The sequence below is a fragment of the Trachinotus anak genome, unplaced genomic scaffold, assembly GCF_046630095.1.
Source record: "Trachinotus anak isolate AG129_WGS33_773 ecotype Australia unplaced genomic scaffold, CSIRO_AGI_Tana_v1 ptg000019l, whole genome shotgun sequence".
In the NCBI taxonomy this organism is placed as follows: domain Eukaryota; kingdom Metazoa; phylum Chordata; class Actinopteri; order Carangiformes; family Carangidae; genus Trachinotus; species Trachinotus anak.
The window spans coordinates 29,954,179-29,974,821 of NW_027273870.1; the positions used below are offsets into that span (position 1 = coordinate 29,954,179).

At 42.5% G+C, this 20,643-nt stretch overlaps 3 protein-coding genes across 5 annotated transcripts; all 3 read left to right on the forward strand.

Moving 5' to 3' along the window:
* The first annotated feature begins 81 nt into the window (after positions 1-81).
* Positions 82-5,344, forward strand: snrpb2 (small nuclear ribonucleoprotein polypeptide B2). 2 transcript variants are annotated; one of them, XM_071505571.1, is made up of 7 exons: positions 82-187; positions 709-780; positions 1,851-2,023; positions 2,273-2,407; positions 3,937-3,972; positions 4,717-4,805; positions 4,970-5,344. In XM_071505571.1, exons 2-7 carry the CDS (start codon positions 717-719, stop codon positions 5,127-5,129), a joined length of 657 nt encoding a protein of 218 aa, XP_071361672.1. In that variant the 5' UTR covers positions 82-187; positions 709-716; the 3' UTR covers positions 5,130-5,344. The 2 variants fall into 2 exon arrangements, with proteins under 2 accessions (XP_071361672.1, XP_071361673.1); XM_071505572.1 differs by having other exon boundaries at positions 180-256.
* Positions 5,345-6,385: 1,041 nt separating this feature from the next.
* Positions 6,386-12,086, forward strand: LOC139637063 (E3 ubiquitin-protein ligase TRIM39-like). Of its 2 annotated transcripts, none has more exons than XM_071505562.1 (2): positions 6,386-7,414; positions 8,148-12,086. In XM_071505562.1, exon 2 carries the CDS (start codon positions 8,157-8,159, stop codon positions 9,795-9,797), a length of 1,641 nt encoding a protein of 546 aa, XP_071361663.1. In that variant the 5' UTR covers positions 6,386-7,414; positions 8,148-8,156; the 3' UTR covers positions 9,798-12,086. The 2 variants fall into 2 exon arrangements, with proteins under 2 accessions (XP_071361663.1, XP_071361664.1); XM_071505563.1 differs by having other exon boundaries at positions 8,155-12,086.
* Positions 12,087-12,301: 215 nt separating this feature from the next.
* Positions 12,302-19,717, forward strand: prokr1a (prokineticin receptor 1a). The gene is made up of 3 exons (XM_071505570.1): positions 12,302-12,667; positions 15,474-15,934; positions 17,774-19,717. The coding sequence occupies exons 2-3, from the start codon at positions 15,507-15,509 to the stop codon at positions 18,471-18,473; spliced, it is 1,128 nt and encodes a 375-aa protein (XP_071361671.1). The 5' UTR covers positions 12,302-12,667; positions 15,474-15,506; the 3' UTR covers positions 18,474-19,717.
* The last annotated feature ends 926 nt before the right edge of the window (positions 19,718-20,643 follow it).

The following is a 20,643-nucleotide window of genomic DNA, read 5'->3' on the forward strand; positions in this document are numbered from 1 at the left end:
ATCTAACAAATGAAATTAAAAGATGAGAAGTTGAGAATTCAAATGTGTGAATTATTTGGACTGTTTATTAAAATGCGTGCGTTGCAGTTCCCCTCCTGACCTGCCGGTGGCGGGAGAGGACGGGCGGCGTCAAAGCAGCGCGACGCCGTGTTTCCTGTTGTACATGAGCGGTGTGAGCGGAGAGGAGGTGAGTTTTATGTCTATTCACATTTTTCTTATAATCATCGACCTGCAGCTCGGCTCCGGAGCCCGACAGGTGATAGTCACACGTATAATAGATATATATATAGATTCTTTCCAACACCACCGAAGCACCGACACCGCTTAGCTAACTAAAGCTAACTACCGCTAAGCTAACGTTATGAATGAAAACATCGAACGCAAAGCTAACGCAAGCTAGCATTAGCTTCAAGTGAGCCGCTAAGCTGATGAACAAACGTAACTTTTACTTATAAAACTGTTGGTGTCAGGAGGGTAAAGGCAGCATGTCTGCTCTGTCTAACATGGGACAGGGAAAAGTGGAGGCTAATAAGTTCGTGATCTGAAACATCAGTTAATTTAGTTAATATTTTTCATCATACCTTCAGTTAGCAGCATGTTTTGTGTTGTTACTGCAGTGATTGAAAGTTTAATACTGATATTTACAGTTAGACCTAAAGTGAACTTTAACATGTAGAGGTTAAATGTGCTCTGTTGTTGTTTCCTCAGTCTCCACCATGGATATCAGACCTAACCACACAATTTACATCAACAACATCAATGACAAAGTCAAGAAAGAAGGTGAGTGTGCATTTATTCACCTTCTCAGGCCTGGAGGGTGAATTTATCTGTCTATAATGATGTCAAATTATTTGATGGTGAACAAATAGAGATGTGGTAACAGCAATACAGCTACTGATTGAACTGGTAATTGCTTTAAAAATCACTTCATGAGTTTAAAATGAGCATAAGCCATTTTCAACCAGCTGAAACTGAATGTGGTGTTTTGTGTCTGCTGCAGCAAACACATCTGCTCTGTAAATCTGAGTTAACCTGTGAGAAGGAAATCAGAAACCAAAATGGAGAAATTTATAATTTATTTTTTGGTTTGATACTGTTCTGGTATTTATCTATGTAGGTTCATGAATTTTCCTAAAATCGTCTGTATGAATTGAGTGGAACATTTTACAGCACATAATAAACTTTCACTTGTCTGCCTGTCACTTGTAAATGAAATCACCTTCATCTGACGATGCAGTGTCACATTTCCTCCTGACTTTGTTTTGGAGGAAACAGACTTAAAAAATAAACCATTGCTCTGTGTCTAAATGACCTCAAATATGCCTGTGACTTTTCTCATAACTTTTGGCTGACATATATATAGGTGTCAATATATGTGATCAGCTATTTAATAATTGATCAATCACTTTTAAAGCCAAACTGTCAAACCATCTCTATTGTAAGGATTTTCTGTTTGTTTTATTTATAATTGCAAACTGAATATTTGGGTGTTTTTTTTAGGACTGTTCATTGCCCAAAAAAATATAATCTAATAATTTACTTGAAAAAAAATCATTGGCAGATTAATGAACAATGAAAGATAATGATCAGTTGCAGCTCTACTAGAGCTACATCACTGTCATGTCTGAAGTGTACTTGTCATTGTGTAGTTGTAGCGCCGAGAAGACGATCAAACTTGACTATCTAGAGGAAGTAAAAATCGTAACAAGGTTTCCGTAGGTGAACCTGTGGAAGGATCATTACCGTTTCTCACTGAGTGGCCTCAGTGGTTGTATTGCCTCCGTCAGACACGGTGTCTCAGCCTCCTGACGGTTTGTGTCGACCTCTGTCTGTTTGTCGTCCTCCTGCAGAGCTGAAGCGCTCGCTCTACGCGCTCTTCTCTCAGTTCGGTCAGATCATCGACATCGTGGCCATGAAGACCATGAGGATGAGGGGGCAGGCCTTCGTCGTCTTTAAAGAGCTCGCCGCCGCCACCAACGCACTGAGGCAGCTGCAAGGCTTCCCCTTCTACAACAAGCCCATGGTAGGCTGAAGAGAACCACACTGTGCTCACAACCATCAGCTGGACGTTTTAGTTTCACCTTTAGCCGTGTGCTGTTCTGACCTGACGCCACAGCTCTGTCGTGTTGTTGACATTAATCCTCACCCTCATGAAACATCACAAGGCAGCTGCAAATATCTGTGTGAAATAGAAACACTTCAGCATCGTTGGCTTCTCTCTGCTCTCAGAGTGAGGCCAGGCTTTAACTGACTCCTGTCCTGTTGTTTCCAGAGGATACAGTACGCAAAGACCGACTCCGAGGTCATCGCCAAGGTGAAGGGCACCTACGGTGACAAGGAGAAGAAGAAGGAGAAGAAGAAGAAAGCTCAGGAGCCGGCAGCGAACCTCACAAAGAAACCTGCAGTGGTGAGTTTATAAAAGCTGAACAGTGATGACGTCATCGTTTTCATTGTAGCACAGTGGTTTTCTATGTTTTACAATTTTCATATTCAGCAACAATATGTTGATCATATTTCAGTTGAATTAGGTCAATGTTTCCTGTCATATGCAACATTTTACATAAAATTTAAAACACTTGAAACATAAAATACAGTTCTTATATCGCAGCCCCTCCCTCTGCAGAAACTCACCTTAGAATCAGAGCAATTCTACAAATGATCCACCAGAGACATTTTTATTTACTGCAAATAAAAACATCAGGCTCCATTTCTCAATATATTTGTAATTATTGAAATTGTCTAAACGACTCTGATAGAAAATGTGTTTGTAACAGTGACAAACGCATAGTTGTACTGAGCGTTTTAGCCTGTTTCAGCTCCTAGTTTTGGTTTTGTGGCACATTTTCCTGCCTGGTTCAGTCTCAGTGTTTCCAGATGCCCTCTAACAGCAAACAGACTCAGTCAGAGGGCAGCTGGTGAACGTAGTGGAGCATTTAGCAGCTGAAGAGGAGCTGGTGGAGACCAAACATGGAGCTAAAAGAGAGAGATGCAAACATCACAACACTTGAATCATGTCGCTCTGTGACAGCTGGATGTGCAGATAAGAAGCTGCCTGATCACAAGTTCAATATATCAACAATTGATAACAACCAATATGGTAAAAACTCTGAAGAATATTACCACACAACTGAACAAATATTAATCCAGAACCATTTGAAAGTGATGATGAACATCAGTTTATGATCGACACAGATTCATGATGTGAAATCCTAGTCTTCATAGTTAAAGAGTCACACAGTTCATTTCAGAGCAGCAAAACCTTTAAAGCTCCGGCCCCACTACAGAACACTAACACTCTATCACAGCTACTGCACCATTAACGTCAGGGTTGTAAAACTCCACCAGCTCCGGCAGACGAGACAACACTGCTTCCTCCTCAGCTGATTACTGATGAAGTTACTGTCACTCAACAGTAAGAATGATGGCTATAATAAAAAAACAAAAACAGGGACGCAAGACAAAGACTGGAGGTAAATTTACAAAAACGTCTCTATTTCTCATGACTTGTGTCATTTTTGTTGAATGTAACTGTGTGAGTGAGCTGAAGCAGAGGAGGGAGGCAGTGTGTGGGCGTCGGTCTGGTCGGGACCAGTCACCTGATGGAGGTGGAGCGTTTAGATGTGAAACAGTCGACCTCCCTCACCTGTAGACACAGGGTCAGGGTTTCCAACAGGAGGTTGGTTGGTGGAGGTGATGATGCTCCAGGAAGTGAGACTGTCAGCAGAGTCAATCATGAGGAAAACCAGTTTTATACAATGAGTCGGAACATGTAGGTCTGTCATCTGCTCTGTTATCAGACTGAACTGAACTGAACTGAACTGAACTGAACTGAACTGAACTGGTCTGGTCTGGTCTGGTCCTGTGTTCTCAGTGAACCTTGTAGTAAAAACACATCATTCTGTCAGAATGACATCAACATGTTCTCTGTGTTTTCAGGGTTCAGCGGCTCCTGTGCTCTCTCCTGCAGTACAGGTAAGACTGAGGACAGGTTGATTTTCTCCCTGGTTCATTCCTTTAAAGTGATAGTTGTGGTTATTTGATGTGGGGTCAAAGGGCGCTGTTAGTTAGGAGAGGCAGCAGGGAGGACTGGTACAGCAGCAGAGGGATGAGCTGCTGCGTTCAGGGTCAGCTGGAAAAACATGTTTTAGACACCTTTAGAAGATGCCCACAGAAACTATCTGATATCTGTTCAAATGTTCGCTTCATTCAGAATATTTTCAGAGCTTCATCAGAACAGCACTTTCCTCTGGTACTACATTTTCTCAACTGCTGATCTACCGTATTCCTACACACAAGCGACCCACAGCTCACTGTATTACGCCACAGCTGAAGGTCAGCTGAGAGAATCAGAAAGAGCTGAACTTCACTTTGTTTCCACTGCTATTTCTTTCTTTCCATTATGATTGAAGTCTTGACTACGGAAGCCCTGAGAGGCACTTTTCAAATTACTGACAAAGTGAGCATTACAAAATCACTATAAAAAACTTAATTGCCTCTCGTGGCCAATACGAGTATTTCAAAATAAAGGTCTAACATTTTTTGTCACGTCCCTCTTAACTGATGTATTATTTATGTGATATTAAAAGATTACGGAGAATCAGAAAAGATTTTTCAATTCCAAGACATTTCCCTGCTGTTTTTTCTGAAACAACTCAAATATGCAGTTAATGTGTTTAGTCTGTGTAGAACTCAACTGACCAGGATCTGTTTTCTCAGGTTCCAGACAACCCACCAAACTACATCCTGTTCCTCAGTAACCTGCCAGAGGAGACCAATGAGATGATGCTGTCCATGCTGTTCAACCAGTGAGTGTTGTGTTCACTGTCTGTGCTGCGTTCGCTGTCTGTGCTGCGTTCGCTGTCTGTGGTGCGTTCGCTGTCTGTGCTGCGTTCAGGGTTGCTGCAATAGAGTCAGGTCTTCACAGTGAGCTGCTGTGTAAATGACGCTGTGTGTTTTTTGTCCTCGGCAGGTTTCCTGGTTTCAAAGAGGTGCGGCTCGTCCCGGGGAAACACGACATTGCCTTCGTGGAGTTTGAAAGCGACACTCAGGCGGGCGTGGCTAAAGACGCACTGCAGGGCTTCAGAATCACAGCGACCTGCGCCATGAAGATCACCTACGCCAAGAAGTAGTCCCCAGGTCTGACCACTGACAGAGACTCTGAGTGGGGGGTGGGGGTGTCCTGGATTTCCGTTGTGTTTCCAGATTTTTGTAAATCCTACAGAGAAGGTTTTTTTTTTTTTTTTTTGGATGAATTCCTTGTGGTCGTCTATGAGGGTCGAGAGAAAAATCTCTGGCCTACATCTTATTATTTTGTAAAATAAAAAATAAAAGACTTTTTACATAATCTCTGTCCCAGATGAGTTTTTCTCATCGTCAGTTTTTACACAGACTGAAAACAAACTTGATGTTAATATTAAGATGATGTTGTAAGAAGAGTATTTGAAGACTGGCAATGATCTATATTTCTGTCAAATCCAAACCAACAGTGTGTCGATCCATCCCTCAAAACTTTCCCTCTGTGGTTCTTACTGATGACACCTCAAACACACCTCACAAATAAAGTTTCATTTCTTTAAAAAGCTTCAGTCTTTTCCTGAAGCAGCTGCTCACTGTAGCAAATAGGAGGAAATCTGCCCATGAAGCCACATATCGAAAATCAGTGTTTGGTGGAGCTGTTAACTCAGACATATGACATGAGTCTGAAACAGCAGAAAACTGAGATATTCCTGTGAAGTACAAGTACCTCAAAATTGTACAAGTACTGCAAGTATTTGAAGTGTTGATCTCCATCTGAAGATATATCTGTGGTTTTAAGAACCAAAAACCACCTCAGTGTAGTTTTACATCTCCTCTCTCAGGCTTCTCTCTGGAGCTCTAGTAACAACAGGTCAGTCAGCCAATCAGAAGAGAGGATCTGAGCCTCTCTTCTGATTGGCTGACTATTTTCTGAGTGATCTAATAAAAATATAGCAGATTTCAGGTAAACACTCAGAGAAACCAAATCCTGCAAGGTTGGATGGTGGGTCCAGGTGGGCGGGGCTTGGGGCGTGGCTGAGAGTGGTGACTGCTTTGTTGTGACATCACAAAGTTCCAGAAGTCCTGACAGCTGGTTTTAAGGCTCAGTTTCTGAATACAGGCTGTGTGCATTTCTCTGTGGACTGAGGCTTTGATACTTTCACAGTATTAATATAGAACCTAGACCTGCTTTATAATCACAAACACATGGACATCTACCTTTAGACTGTGGAGCTTTAACTCAGGTCACTTTCTGCACTTGCTGCAGGTTTCCTCCTCTTTCTTCATATTACAGGCGACTACACTGATTTATAAATTATGTAATAAGCTGTACAACATGTTGTAGACTTCAGCCTGCAGTTTGAGATCAGTATCAGTCATATTTCTCTCCCGCTCTCATAGATTTGTGTCATTCCGACAGCGTGACGTCGTCCATCTTGCTGCTGGCAGTGAACGCCACATTCCACCACCTCGACTGGCAGCGACATCAGTTTTGTTTTCAGCTCGTCTGTGTGACCAGAGGAGAGTTATTGATCAGCAGGCAGCTGAACCAGGCCCGACATCAGCACCTCAGCACTTGGTGAACTGTTAATTACCAGACAGACGACAGCAGGGGTTTATGGGACATGAGAGGAGGGAGGAGGATGTTTACTGGTGGAGATCCTCACAGTGATGGAGAACAGCTTTAATTCAGCACCAAGGGAAGGAGGATTGTATCAGACGACAGAGATTAAACCAACTGGTCTTTTCACTGGAGGATCAGATCAGTGTGAACCATCCACCAGGACCTCTACATTCATGTCATCATCTCACACAAAGTCTGAGAAACACAGTCAGATGTTCATGAGCCAGGTCCCAGTAAAACACTGAGGAGAGCAGAAATAAATGACTTTGATAATAAATTATATACCGTATTTACATATTAGATTCTAAGGTACTTTTATCTATATAATGTATGTAATATGTATGTATGTATGTATATTCAGCAGCTTTTTAAATGTCAGCTCTGAAATGTTCAGTTCTTTTATTCTTATTAAATTCATGACAATAGTTCTCAGTTTTTCTTTACCCTGAGGAAATAAAGTCTGATCTGAACATTAACAGTCATTCACACACTTACTCCTCCCACCTGTGAGGTGTAGCTCCACCTTTGATCCATGTTAATCAGAGAAAACCCTTTGATTTCACAATAAAACCAGAGACAAAGAGCTGCAGGAAGAGGAGGAGAAGAACTGGAAAGACTGGAGAGCTTCAAGGTGACTGTGCAGAACAGAAAGTAAAGTCTGTCAGAGCAACAACTGAGCTGCAGTGGAGACGAGTCTATTTCTGTCCAACAGAAGATTAAACTGAGTCCATCAGGTCTTTGTCAACAACACAGCAGAGTCTCTACCAAACACTGGTGAGTACAGCTGATCATAGTGACTGTTTTAACGAGCAGCACTAACACAAAGCTTCATCTCTCCTCAGGTGGAAGTTTCTCTCTCTTCATTTCATACTGACTCTGGTGAAATGGTCACAATATAACTGTGGCTGTTTGTCCACAGACCCTCTATAGTCCACTTTAAACAGCCTCTGGGTCAGTTCTCAGGACTCTTCTGACTCGTTACTGAAGCTCTGAGCTTCAAGTTGAGTTTCACTCATTTCCTGGTTTTAGTACTGATCACTTCTATTTCCTCTAGCTGTTTCACAAGAAAAGCTTTACACCTGTGAACCTGAGGGAAGGCTTTTATTGTGAAGCAGCAAGAGGAAATACATGATGTTTGTCACTAAGTAAGTGGAGCTTTATTAGCTCTGCTATAAATAAACTTACACAACAAGTTGTGGAGAATTTTCAGTGATCAACTGTCAGTAGATCAGTTCACAGTGAGTTGTCTCACACATCCAACACATCATCAAGGTGAAGGATGTATTTACCTGCAATAAGTCGTGTCACTGACCATTTCAGCTTTCTATCACAGATTAAATGGTCACAGTTACTCATAACTCAACTTGGTACAAGTGGCCCCACCCCCCAACTCAAAATGACTAATATCACAGCTCATACTTATTGGAAAAGTCATCAATCTTTCTTTTTAAACAAATAATTAAAACATTATTTTAAATGGAATCTGTTTCTTTTCTTTCGCTCTCAGTGTGTAGACATGTCTGCTGCCACCAACCTGAGGTCTGAAGATCAGTTTCTGTGCTCCATCTGTCTGGAGGTGTTCACTGATCCAGTCTCCACACCATGTGGACACAACTTCTGTAAAAACTGCATCAATCAACACTGGAACGTTAATGTTCCGTACAGGTGTCCCATGTGCAAAGAGGTTTTTACCACAAGACCTGATCTGCGAGTCAACACCTTCATCTCTGAGGTGGTTGCTCAGTTCAGACATGAAGCTCAACAGAAAACCAGCAGCAGCAGCTCAGAGCAACAAGTTTCCAAACCAGTAGAAGTTCCCTGTGACGTCTGCACTGGAACCAAACTGAAGGCCCTGAAGTCCTGCCTGGTGTGTCTGACCTCCTACTGTCAGACTCACCTGGAGCCTCATCTGACAGTGTCAAGTCTGAAAAGACATCAGCTGATCCACCCTGTGGAGAACCTGGAAGACAGGATGTGTCGGGACCACGATAAACCTCTGGAGCTGTTCTGTAAGACCGACCAGACATTTGTCTGCATAATCTGCTCTGTTTTAGACCACAAGACACATGAGTTTGTTCCTCTGAAAGAAGAATATGAAGGAAAGAAGGCAGAGCTGGAGAAGACAGAGGCTGAAATTCAGCAAATGATCCAGAAGAGACGACTGAAGATTCAGGAGATCAGAGACTCAGTCAAGATCAATAAAGATGATGCAGACAGAGAGAAAGCAGAAGGTGTTCAGGTCTTCACTGCTCTGAAGGAGTCTGTTGACAGAGGCCTGGAGCAGCTCATAAAGGAGATCGAAGAGAAACAGAAAACCACAGAGAAACAGGCTGAACACTTCATCACGGAGCTGGAACAGGAAATCTCTGAGCTGATGAAGAGAAGCACTGAGGTGGAGCAGCTCTCACTCTCTGAAGACCACCTCCACCTCCTCCAAAGCTTCCCATCCCTGAAAGCTGCTCCACCCACCAAGGACTGGACACAGGTCAGAGTCCGTCCATCCTATGAGGGGACTGTGGTGAGAGCTGTGGCTCAGCTGGAGGAGACGCTCAGTAAAGAGAAGAAGAAGCTGATTGAGGCTGAGCTGAAGAGGGTCCAGCAGTATGCAGTGGATGTGACTCTTGATCCTGATACAGCACATCCTAATCTCATCCTGTCTGATGATGGAAAACAAGTTCACTGTGGTGATGTGAAGAAGAATCTTCCAGACAACCCAGAGAGATTTACACGTTATGTCAATGTCTTAGGAAAGCAGAGTTTCTCTTCAGGCAGATTTTACTTTGAGGTTCAGGTGAAAGGAAAGACTGAGTGGACTTTAGGAGTGACCAGAGAGTCGATCAACAGGAAGGGAGAAATCCCACTCAGCCCTAAATGTGGTTACTGGACATTATGTTTGAGAAAAGGAAATGAGTACAAAGCTCTTGCTGGCCCTCCAGTCCGTCTCTCTCTGAAGTCTGGTCCTGAGAACGTGGGGGTGTTTGTGGATTATGAGGAGGGTCTGGTCTCCTTTTATGACGTAGGTGCTGCAGCTCTCATCTACTCCTTTACTGGCTGCTCCTTCACTGAGAAACTCCACCCATTCTTCTGTCCCTGTAATAATGATGGAGGTAAAAACTCCGCCCCTCTGATCATCTGTCCTGTCAATCAAACTGAGTAAACTGATAAACTAACTCAGTTTTAGTTTTTGATTTTATGACTTGATTTATCTTTACTCAGTCAAAGAATTGTTCTCAGTTTCTTCTGTTTTCTTCTTTTCACCTCCACAGACTCTGATTATTGTGGTGGTTGGTTCACACTTCATTATCAGCCTTTTATTACATGTACATGTGTCCTGCTTCACAAACATCACATTTCATCCACCTGTCATTGTGACTAATGAGCCCATCACACATTATGTGGATCTGTTTACACGTCTGTTTAACACACAGACTTTGAAATAGTTGTGTTTGATGTAACATTATATCTTTGAAGATTGAAAACAACATGTTGTATATGATACAACTCTTTATTATTTTTGGTCAAGAACAAAACTTTATTCATGAATCTAAATGTTATATCACCAATTTATCTGATGACTAAAACAAAAAGGTATCAACACCTTAAAACTATTGAATATAATATGAATATATAATATATGCTGCATATAACACACACTGGCTTTGTAACATGTGAATTATTGTTTGATATTGTGTTTTCTTTTATTGTTTTATGGTCTGTGTGTGTTTTTGTATGAACTTGTGTGCAACAAAGAAGGTGGGGGAATCGAAGTCCCGCCCACACACCTGCCCGACCATACAGCAAGTCAGTCATGATGCCACACCCCCTTTTTATAGAATCAAATCACTTATTGAACCAAACTCATCAGAGGAACAAACATCAGTGATGAGAACAACCTGAAATGACAGAAAGCGTCTCTGGGAAAAACTTATTTCATCTGTACTTTGATTGTTTTAGTTTGGCCCACGTCATGTATGACAACATGGAGGGGGCGGGGTTTATGAGCTGCACTGCAGCCGGCCACCAGGGGGCGATGGAGATGTTTTGGCTTCACCTTTGTGGAGCTGTCATGTCTCCCTCTTTATTTGTGCTGTCGTCATTGGTCGATAATGAAAGCAGTAAATAAAAATATTGTGTGAAACACTGTTTGTTCCTGTTTGTTTCCTCCCCTCAGGCAGGAAGTGCGTCTCTGTCAGCAGGTTGTGTTCTGCTCGTGATTCAGGTGATTGTGACACGACAGAGAAAAATTCATGAGTTTGTGTTTAGATTTTCTCGTCTTTGTGAAGCAGGAAGAACAAACTACTTCTTTGTGTAACGCACACACACACACACACACACACACACGTCTTGTGTTTATGAGCTGCCTCTGGTACAATGCCAGCTGAGAGGAGGGGGGGTAAAGTGGTGGGTGGGGGTAACGCTTCACCTCCATATTTCAGTGACTGTGTGACACAAAATGAAATAATCAGCTGAAAAACAGGACTCAGGTATCAACACACACAGAGTCAGTCAACCTGTGGAATCATCTGCATTCATGTATCAATGCGTCTTCAATATGATCAGATCTTCACTTACAGTCACAATAACAAATCAACACAATCTCTTTCAACCAATAAGACACAAACCGTTGTGTTGTTGCTGTTCAGACGTTCACAGTGTGTCTGAAACAGTGTGAACCTGAAGCTGACTGGAGTCGGAGTAAACAGACCTGGAGTCAGATGCTTAAATGATGCGTCCACACAAAAACCAGGTGTGTGCGGCGTAAAAACACCAACACAAAGGTTTAATGGGGGCGTTGAATAAAAAGAGGAGAGCTGATCATTGTTTGTGTGATATTAGCTTGTGTTGGCTGCAGGTTATGTTCACAACTCCCCCCTCCTGCTCTGACCACACCACCCCTGGAAGTCTCCCCTGGTGGATCCTGGTCTCACTGCCTCAGAAGTCCAGATCTGTGAGGACGGCTGTAGAGACCGAGTCTGCTCTGACTGAGTGTGTGAAAAAAACATGTTCATTACTCCTCTGAATGTGAGACCAGGTGAAGCTGAAGGTTCAGTAAAAGCTGAGCTCATCCCCGAGACCTCCGTCCTGTCTGAGGCGGATCCAAGAGACTAAACCAGCAGAGTCTGGACTGGTCTGGGGTCAGTCTGGATTCACTGTGACCGCTCTGCTGCTGTGGTTTAGTAGTAGAAAATTCAACAACATTACTGGACCAATCACAAAGCACAATAACACGAAACACAACAACATTTCAGGAACACAACAAAACAAAAAAGCTGCATTTTTGTTGCATCATTCTGGAAGTTTCTGGATTTTTCATCTGTGAAAATAACAAAATAACCTGAGAGGCAAAGGATAAAAATGTATTTTCATTTTTCTACGTTATTTTTTCTTTCTTCTCTGACAAAACAAAACAAAACAAAACAAAACAAAACAAAACAAAACAAAACAACATGGATCTCTTAATTATACAGATGGAAAAAAACAAAAACGTATTAACTTCTATATAAATATATATATACATATATAATATATATATGTATATATATGTACATATATAAATCACTTCCCTTTCAGGGCTTCCGTAGTGACCTGTCGCAGTTCCTGATCAAAATGTAATTCAATGAGTTGTTAAAATGCTGCTCAGTAAAAAGTCCATCTGTAGAATTGAACACTGGTTCTGTTGTTTTGCTTCTTTGGGCCGAGCGGGCCCGCCCCCTGATGACTGATCAGCTTTTAATCAATAAATGTTTCACTTTGACGTCATCGTTGAGGCTGATGAACAAAACTAAATTAAATCAAAAACAGAATAAAGTGAAGAGGTGTGTGTGTGTGTGTGTGTGTGTGTGTGTGTGTGTGTGTCGGTCTGTGTGTGTGTGTGTGTGTGTGTGTGTGTGTGTGTGTGTCGGTCTGTGTGTGTGTGTGTGTGTGTGTGTGTGTGTGTGTGTGTGTGTCGGTCGCTGTGCGTCGTGAACGCGCTTCGTCGTCCTCTCTTCATTCAGTGCAGCAGAGCGCGCAGAGAAGCAGCTTCAGGTCTGTTCAGATCATTTCCTTTATTTCACCTCAGTGACTGTTGTTAATGTGACTGTTGTTAATGAGACTGTTGTTAATGTGACTGTTGTTAATGTGACTGTTGTTAATGAGACTGTTGTTAATGTGACTGTTGTTAGTGAGACTGTTGTTAATGAGACTGTTGTTAATGTGACTGTTGTTAATGTGACTGTAGTTAGTGAGACTGTTGTTAATGTGACTGTTGTTAATGAGACTGTTGTTAATGTGACTGTTGTTAATGAGACTGTTGTTAGTGAGACTGTTGTTAATGTGACTGTTGTTAATGTGACTGTTGTTAGTGAGACTGTTAGTGAGACTGTGAAACGTTGTCTCTCTTGAATGAGATCATCTCAGCTCATCTGGAGAATCATTCACACGTTTCTCACATGAAATTAAAATGTTGGTTTTTATGTTTAATCTAAATATTATTTGTTAGAAACAGTGTGTGTGTAGAAAACCTGTACATGGTTCAACATGTGCGTCCTGTAGAAATATCTGTCACTTTATCCTTCACTGTACTGTGTGTGTGTGTGTGTGTGTGTGTGTCTGTGTGTGTGTGTGTGTGTCTGTGTGTCTTAACTGAAATCTCTGTCTCTGCAGCAGATCATTTCATCTCTTTCTGGTTCTCAACCTGTGGTCTGCAGTCCCGGACAGAATCAATAATATTATCAGGCTACTGTAACTCTGATTCAAGTCATTTCAGATTGAAAAATGTATTTTCTTTCAATGCACCAATCAATTCATTGACTACTGTTGCAGCTCTAAAATATGTGATATATAATAAATGTGTAGTAACATAAATATTAGAATAAAATAAATCTGTGATAAAACTGGGACAGTGGCAGTTTTTAACCATCAGATGGAGACAAAGAGCAGTTTTATCTGTATTATCATCAAAATCAAAATGTGTTAATATTAAATGACTAAAATCAATCAATTAATTTTATGGCAAAGTATCAAGTTTTTAACCACATATGAGTAAAATATATACAAACTGTTTATGTCTATATTTAATAATATTCATAATATTATTATTTATATTTGACCATGATACATAATATATACAAGTTATTGCACAATCTGCATATTAAACTGCATCATATATACATTAATTCATAGTTTAACTCAACAGGTGTATGGAAGCCAATTAAAGCCATGAAAATTTATGAATGCCTTGAAATATATCATAGTAACGCAAAACAGAGTCAAAAATGACTTCAGTGATTGTGAGGTGATATTAAATTTACAACATCTGTAAATCTGCCACAGTTAGAGGACAAGTTTAGATTTGTAATCATTCTTTATCCTTCATTTTTTAAATTTTCTTCTTCCTCTTGACTGTCTCTGCTTTTCAGATTTTACATTATAATAATTTTAATTAAGATTAAATTACGATGCCTTCATTAAGAAATCCACATGAGAATTTACATTTTTTTATCATCCATAAATCATCTTCATCTTTTGATTTTTTTCCCAGATTAATTCAGTTCATGTTTTAATCTAATAGAATCTGATTTACAGTGGGAGTAGTAACTGAACGAACACGTCCAGTAGCTGTGTGAGAGATGATTCATTGACCTTTTGTGCTAAAAGCTGAATTTAAACCCTGAACTCTCCTCTCAGGCTGAATTAATGCTCCGTGATGCACTGTTTTCTTTTCTTATTGGGACAATGCTCATTGAGTAGAAGTCAGCTGACCCACTCTGATGTGGCCGACGTGACACAGTGTGCAGCAGTAAAAGTGTCTCTGCTCTGAAGGTTTTCAGACGTCAGAGCTGAGACGCAACATTCCCCAACCTGTGGACGAATCTCACAAGTCCCCTACATCAACACTGTAACCTAGAAACTCCATCAGCAAAACCATGAAAATGAAGCATCTAAAAACTCCAGTCCAGCATTTCTGAAGTCACACTGATGAGCAAAAGAGCTGCCGAACACTAAATCTACTGTCTGTGTGTGTGTGAGAGGCCAGTGATACACCGGTCCACAGCTGTGGACCCCACCTGGTGGTCAGGATCCACCTGGAGGTGGACTGTGATTTTGTCTCCCTGTCAGTGCTGTTATGTTTTATGCCACTTACATTTTTAACAAGATGAACATGGACGACAGCTGAAAATCAGACTCCAGCGTCTGAAGCACAAAAACTCTGTGGTTCATGTTTCATTTGTGTTAATTTTCTTTTTCAGCACATTTAGACTGTTGTTGCTGTTATTGTCAGAATTCAGTCAGTGAGGCCTGAATGAGCTTGTCAGTGACTGAACTGTCAGTTTGTTTAAGAGTCTGAGTGTCACAGGTTCTGTTAATGATCTCTCTCAGCAAGTTGTCACGAAGCCACTAAACACACAACAAAAACACAACTGAATAAAGTTTCCCTGTCGACACAAGAGACAAAAAAAACCAAACAATCCAGCTACAACCATTAGCCCATGCTAGCTTCTGCAGTAAGCTAGCTAGCAATAGCAACAGTTGCCAAACAAATTATTGGTAACAGCAGTCAGCTAACGTTAGCATGCTACTGTAGCCTCACTAATGAAAACAGACATTAACATCATGTAGCATCAACTCACTGACACCAGGTCTGAGTCCAGCTGGACTTCAGCAGCTCGTAGGTTCTCCACCTCAGTACAGACCAGGACTGGATCCACGGTCGGACTGGGAAAGAGATTCAGGACTGGACTGATCCACTGGGACCGGCTGCATGAATGACACTGATGGAGCGGGTAAAAACTTAAAAGACTTCATGGATGTTTTGACGGTCCAGTTAACCTTGTTTTCTCAAACCCTGCAGACTCTACACCTGAGCATGCTGACCTGATCCAAAATGGGCAATCTGACCAACAGCAGCTTGGCGCTAACAGACTACTTCCTGACAAGTGATGGCCTGGACTATGAGATTCCTCTGGACGAGATCCCAGACACCACGCAAGGCCGGGCCTTCTTTGTGGCCACCATCATCATTGCCGTGGTTCTGGTGGGCATTATGCTGGTCTGTGGCGTGGGAAACTGCCTGTTCATCGCCAGCCTCGCTCGCTACAAGCAGCTCAGAAACCTGACCAACCTGCTGATCGCCAACCTGGCAGTGTCGGACGTGCTGGTGGCGGTGGTGTGCTGTCCCTTCCTGCTGGATTACTACGTGGTGAAGCAGCTGTCGTGGGATCACGGCCTGCTGCTCTGCGCCTCCACCAACTACCTGCGCACTGTCTCGCTCTATGTGTCTACCAACGCACTGCTGGCCATCGCCGTGGACAGGTGAGTTCACCTGTACCTCTATCAAACACAGTGGAGTCAACGTCATGGAGTCTTAGTTTTAGTACCAAAGACATGATGGTTTTGGTTTGTTGTTTTGTTGCTTGGTTTCCAAAACATATCAAATATTGCTCAACAGATCTAACTGTGATTTGATGTATGATTAGATCATAGGCCATGGGACACATAATAACGCCACCATTTGGCTAATTGTAGGGGATAGTTTGTTGTAGCAGGAAAATTCTACTCAGGATAGAATTTTTCTGCTGTTTATCCACTGCCCTTCCCTGACGAACACCGTGATTAAATATGACAAAAATGGCATAAAATGAATGATCTTACGAAAACTGTTTTCTGCAGTAAAATGATGCTATGGAGAACAGGAAGTCAAAATTAGTCAAATTAAGTATAAAAACATAAGAAGAAGTAAAGACTGAATGAACTTTAACTGAAGCGTTTCATTCAGTTTGGTCCTGAGTCGTCTGTGAACCTGCAGATGTTGAATGGAAGCAGGTGAGGCTGTGCAGGACCTCAGATCTCAGAGCAGTTTTCAGGACTGTGAGGACAACCTGACCGGAGATGATTTACATTCTGCTGCAATAAAAGCTGCTTCTGGGCTTCGCCTTGGCTTCTGAATGAAATCCATCATTGGCTGTAGTCCACATTCTGGGACCAGCAGCCCCGTGTTTCATTTATCACGGCTGACAGCCCCTCCCCACCAGGTATAAATATCATCCACAGAGAGGAGAGATGAATGATCTCGGTACGTTGGGGGAATGTGAAAGTGGTTCCGGTTTCCTTGTGAGTCCCAAACATCTGGCTGATTGTGTCTCAGATCTGGATCAAGAGAGCAACACTTTTGCAGCTGATCACAGTAAAATCCATCACATCTGACAAACATCGCACACAAACAGGGCTCATGACAGTTCTCAGCAGCTGTTTGCAACACAACTGTTAATCTGGATCATTGTGTGAAACACAGCCTTAAATCACCTTCAACAGCAGCATGACTGACATCCTCTGAGATCAAACTGATGATGTGTTCAACGTTTATCAGCAGAAATAAACCTACTTTAAGCTGCTGAACATCTTCTCGATTATAACCTGTTTTTATTACTGTTGTTTATTACAGTTCATTTGATTAGTTCATGAACAAAATGTTTGTCAGCAACATTTTGATGGATTGATATTAAATTTCTGCTGGTTTTCTTAATCTGCTGCTTCCTGTGGTGAAGGACTAAAGCACCAACACCACAGTAGAAATAATCTGACAGGAAGTAAAAGTGCATTCAGAACCTTACTTAGGTAAAAGTACAAAATTGTGCATGAAAATATAAAATAATATACAAAAGTACAAGTGTTCATTATGTAGAATGTTCCATTTCAAAATAATATATGTTATTTGATTGGATTGTAATTATTGATGCGTTCATGTGTCTGATTGTGATGTTGCAGCTGGTACAGCTGGGGCTATTTTTCCTGGATGTTTTCATCTATAATAATACATTATAAATTATTTATTGATTATATTTTCAATGTCAATTAGCAAACATTGGGTTTTAATTTCAACCTGATTTTTTTTCCAACCAGAATGTCATGTTTCTGCTGTTACACTGACATCCGGTGTCATCTGCGTTCAAAGGCAGACGGTCGTATAATCAGTTGTCATATATTGGAGCCAGTAACATGTGTGGGAAGCTGCTGGACGCCTGCTCTGTTTTCATAATATACGTTGTTTCTGTGTCTCTACAACAGTTGGACGAGACCAACGTTCGGATGCTCCACTGTCAGAGTTTAAATTTACTTCACGATGATAACTCCAGCTGCTTCTTGTGTCCGCAGGTACATGGTCATCCTCTACCCTCTGAAGCCTCGTATGAAGCACCAGACGGCGTACTGTGTGATCCTGACCGTTTGGATCATCCCCATCTTCATCTCCATCCCTTCTGCCTACATGGCCTCTGAGACGACGTACCCACATGTGGAAGGTCGCACCCACAAGACCTTCTGTGCTCAGATCTGGCCTGTGGACCAGCAGGTTTACTACCGGTCATACTTCCTCCTCATCTTCGCCCTGGAGTTCATGGGCCCCGTGACAGTCATGGCCGTCTGCTACATCCAGATCTCCAGGGAGCTGTGGTTTAAGGACGTTCCAGGTTTCCAGACGGAGCAGATCCGGAAGAGGCTCCACAGGCGTCGGAGGACGGTGGTGGTGCTGATTCTGGTTCTGGTCGCCTATGTCCTGTGTTGGGCGCCGTACTATGGCTTCGCTCTGCTGCGGGACTTTTACCCCACTCTCATCTCCAGGGACAGGAACTCCCTGGTGGCCTTCTATATAATCGAGTGCATCGCCATGAGCAACGGGGTCATTAACACCCTCTGCTTCGTGAGTGTCCAAAACAACACCAAGCACCTGAAGAAGGCGGGCAAGTTCCCGCTGAGGCTGGTCACCTTTGTAGCCGCCAAGTCGGTGGATGAAGGGGAGGCACGGACGTCCTCCCTCCGAGTGACAGAGGACGTAGAGGGAGCTCGGCTGAGGTAGAGCTCAAACATCTGATGGTTCAAACACTGAGCTGCATCTGCTGCAGCTTCACACCAACCTCAACACAACAGAAACTCTGGAGCGGTGGAACCTGCACAGGTGAGAGGCCAAGTTTCCAGAACCAGAGAGATGTTGGTGAGTGCCACTCTGTTCAAGAATTAACCTTTCAGGAATGTTGTAATGGAACAGCAGAGACGTACCTGAAGTAACAATCTCACACACAAATGGGCCACTTCCACCACAGGAACCAAGAACCTGGAACTCTGGGATACATTTCTAAATATGATTCCTGTGGGATAAAAAAAAGTCTCTGCTCTCTTCCAGGGGTTGATGTTGGTGACCAGACCAGACCGGACCGGACACCACAACAGTTTCAACTTGTGTACTGCTTCACTTCAAAACAAAGAAGTACTGAGTTCCTCTGGCATTAATGTCAGTTATCATTTCTTTGGATGTAAACATCTCTTGGTTGGATAATCAGCACAAACAATGAGACACTGACCTGAAAAAAAGCTCTGCCTCAAGTCTGGATCCATAACAAGTTTAGGATAGAATTCAACTACAAGTCCCAGAAAGCTTTGCTTTAAGAAACATCAGGATTCACATTTAGTTTCTGTGCAATCACTGGTTCATGTTCTTATTCAGCCATGTGGCAAATACAGTTAATAAACAGTGACACAGCTGCTGCTCCAGATGATGAGTTGATGTTCCACCGTCCAGTTCTATTGATCTGGACAAAGAGCTGAGACGTGATGTTCCTGAGTTCTGAGGTTCTGGTTCCAGGTTCGATGGGACAAGGCTGACGGTCTAAAGGCTTTTCTGTGGCTGAGAGTTAATTCAAGATGTTCCCTCAAACCTACACAGAACTTAATAGTGCACATTACAACCATTCACACCAGGACATTCTGGTGTTTTTGAACTTGTTCCATGAAGCTCCATTAAAGACTTCATGACGCCTGAGAGATCCTGGACTCCTTAGAAACACTGGGAAGGTTTGAGTGTGTACGGCAGCCTGTGAGGACGGCAGCGGGACGGACAGAGGTGTCACTGAATCATCGGACACATCAAACACAGCATCAAAGCCTGAGCAGAGACACGGTGGAAAACTGAGGATACCTGGTCACAGGCTGTGGAAGCTTTTACTGAGACAGAATCAGTGTGTTTGGATTTAAGTCTGGTGATATTTTACTTTTCTTCTTGTCTCAAAACTAAACAAATAAAACAAACCAACAGAGAGTATCTCCTACCAACAGGTTGTGTGTGTTTCTTCTTCCTCTGAGCCACACACACACACACACCGTCTGCTGCCAAATACTCACTGTAGCACCAAATGTGGATTAATCCACCGCTGAAAATAGTCCTCATTCTCTCCTGTTTGTTAAAATCTCATATCTGCCCAATAGGAAGCAAGAACAAGACAAACAGCACCGGGTCATTATAAAAGAGCATCTTATAAGTTCTTCACGGTTTGTTCATGAAATCTTAATTTGTAAAGTAATTAGTAATTAAAGGAACAGTGTGTATGAGTTAGTGGCATCTAGTAGTGCGTCCCTCCTCCCACTGCTCTGTCCAAACATGTAGAAGGAACTTCATTGGCCTTCAGGTAGAAAAAACCAGAGGCCTCTGAGGAGCCGGTGTTGGTTCATGGCAACTGAGGAAACATGGCGGCTCTGTGGAAGATGACGACCTGCTCCTCACGTAGGTATGAAGAGCTAATGAAAACACGATGCTTAGTTTGAGGTGAGACACTAATGAAAATATTTCATTTCTGTCAACAGGTCCCCATAAATCCCACACACTGGTCCGTCAAAGCTGACAGGTGAAGGTAGAGGAGGTGGTCGGCTGCAGAGGTCGATGTGAGGTGAAGGTCATTAATAAACCAGTGGATTCTTGAAGACGCAGCGCTGCCCGGTCATTTCCTGACTAATGACCTGCAGTATTGATTGTTTGAAGAGGTCCAGTTATTATCACTGAGGAGTGATGAGAGCCTGTTCTCCATCAGGCTGACAGGAAGGAGACGGGGAGGTTACTACAGGTCACGGGGGCAGAGCTCAACCATCAGGTAAGAAACATGATGACGGTTAGTTTCACCTCAGTCAGAGAAACACCACCTACCATACCTGGCCAAAAGTATGTGGACAACCCGTCACTTCAACATTACAAGTCAGCG

Excerpts from the sequence above, each read along its gene's own strand:
- prokr1a (XM_071505570.1), top strand. The coding sequence starts at position 15,507 with ATGGGCAATCTGACCAACAGCAGCTTGGCGCTAACAGACTACTTCCTG. Across the intron at positions 15,935-17,773 it reads CTGGCCATCGCCGTGGACAG|GTACATGGTCATCCTCTACC; the intron begins GTGAGTTCACCT and ends TTGTGTCCGCAG.
- snrpb2 (XM_071505571.1), top strand. The coding sequence starts at position 717 with ATGGATATCAGACCTAACCACACAATTTACATCAACAACATCAATGAC. Across the intron at positions 781-1,850 it reads TGACAAAGTCAAGAAAGAAG|AGCTGAAGCGCTCGCTCTAC; the intron begins GTGAGTGTGCAT and ends GTCCTCCTGCAG. Across the intron at positions 2,408-3,936 it reads TCACAAAGAAACCTGCAGTG|GGTTCAGCGGCTCCTGTGCT; the intron begins GTGAGTTTATAA and ends CTGTGTTTTCAG.
- LOC139637063 (XM_071505562.1), top strand. The coding sequence starts at position 8,157 with ATGTCTGCTGCCACCAACCTGAGGTCTGAAGATCAGTTTCTGTGCTCC.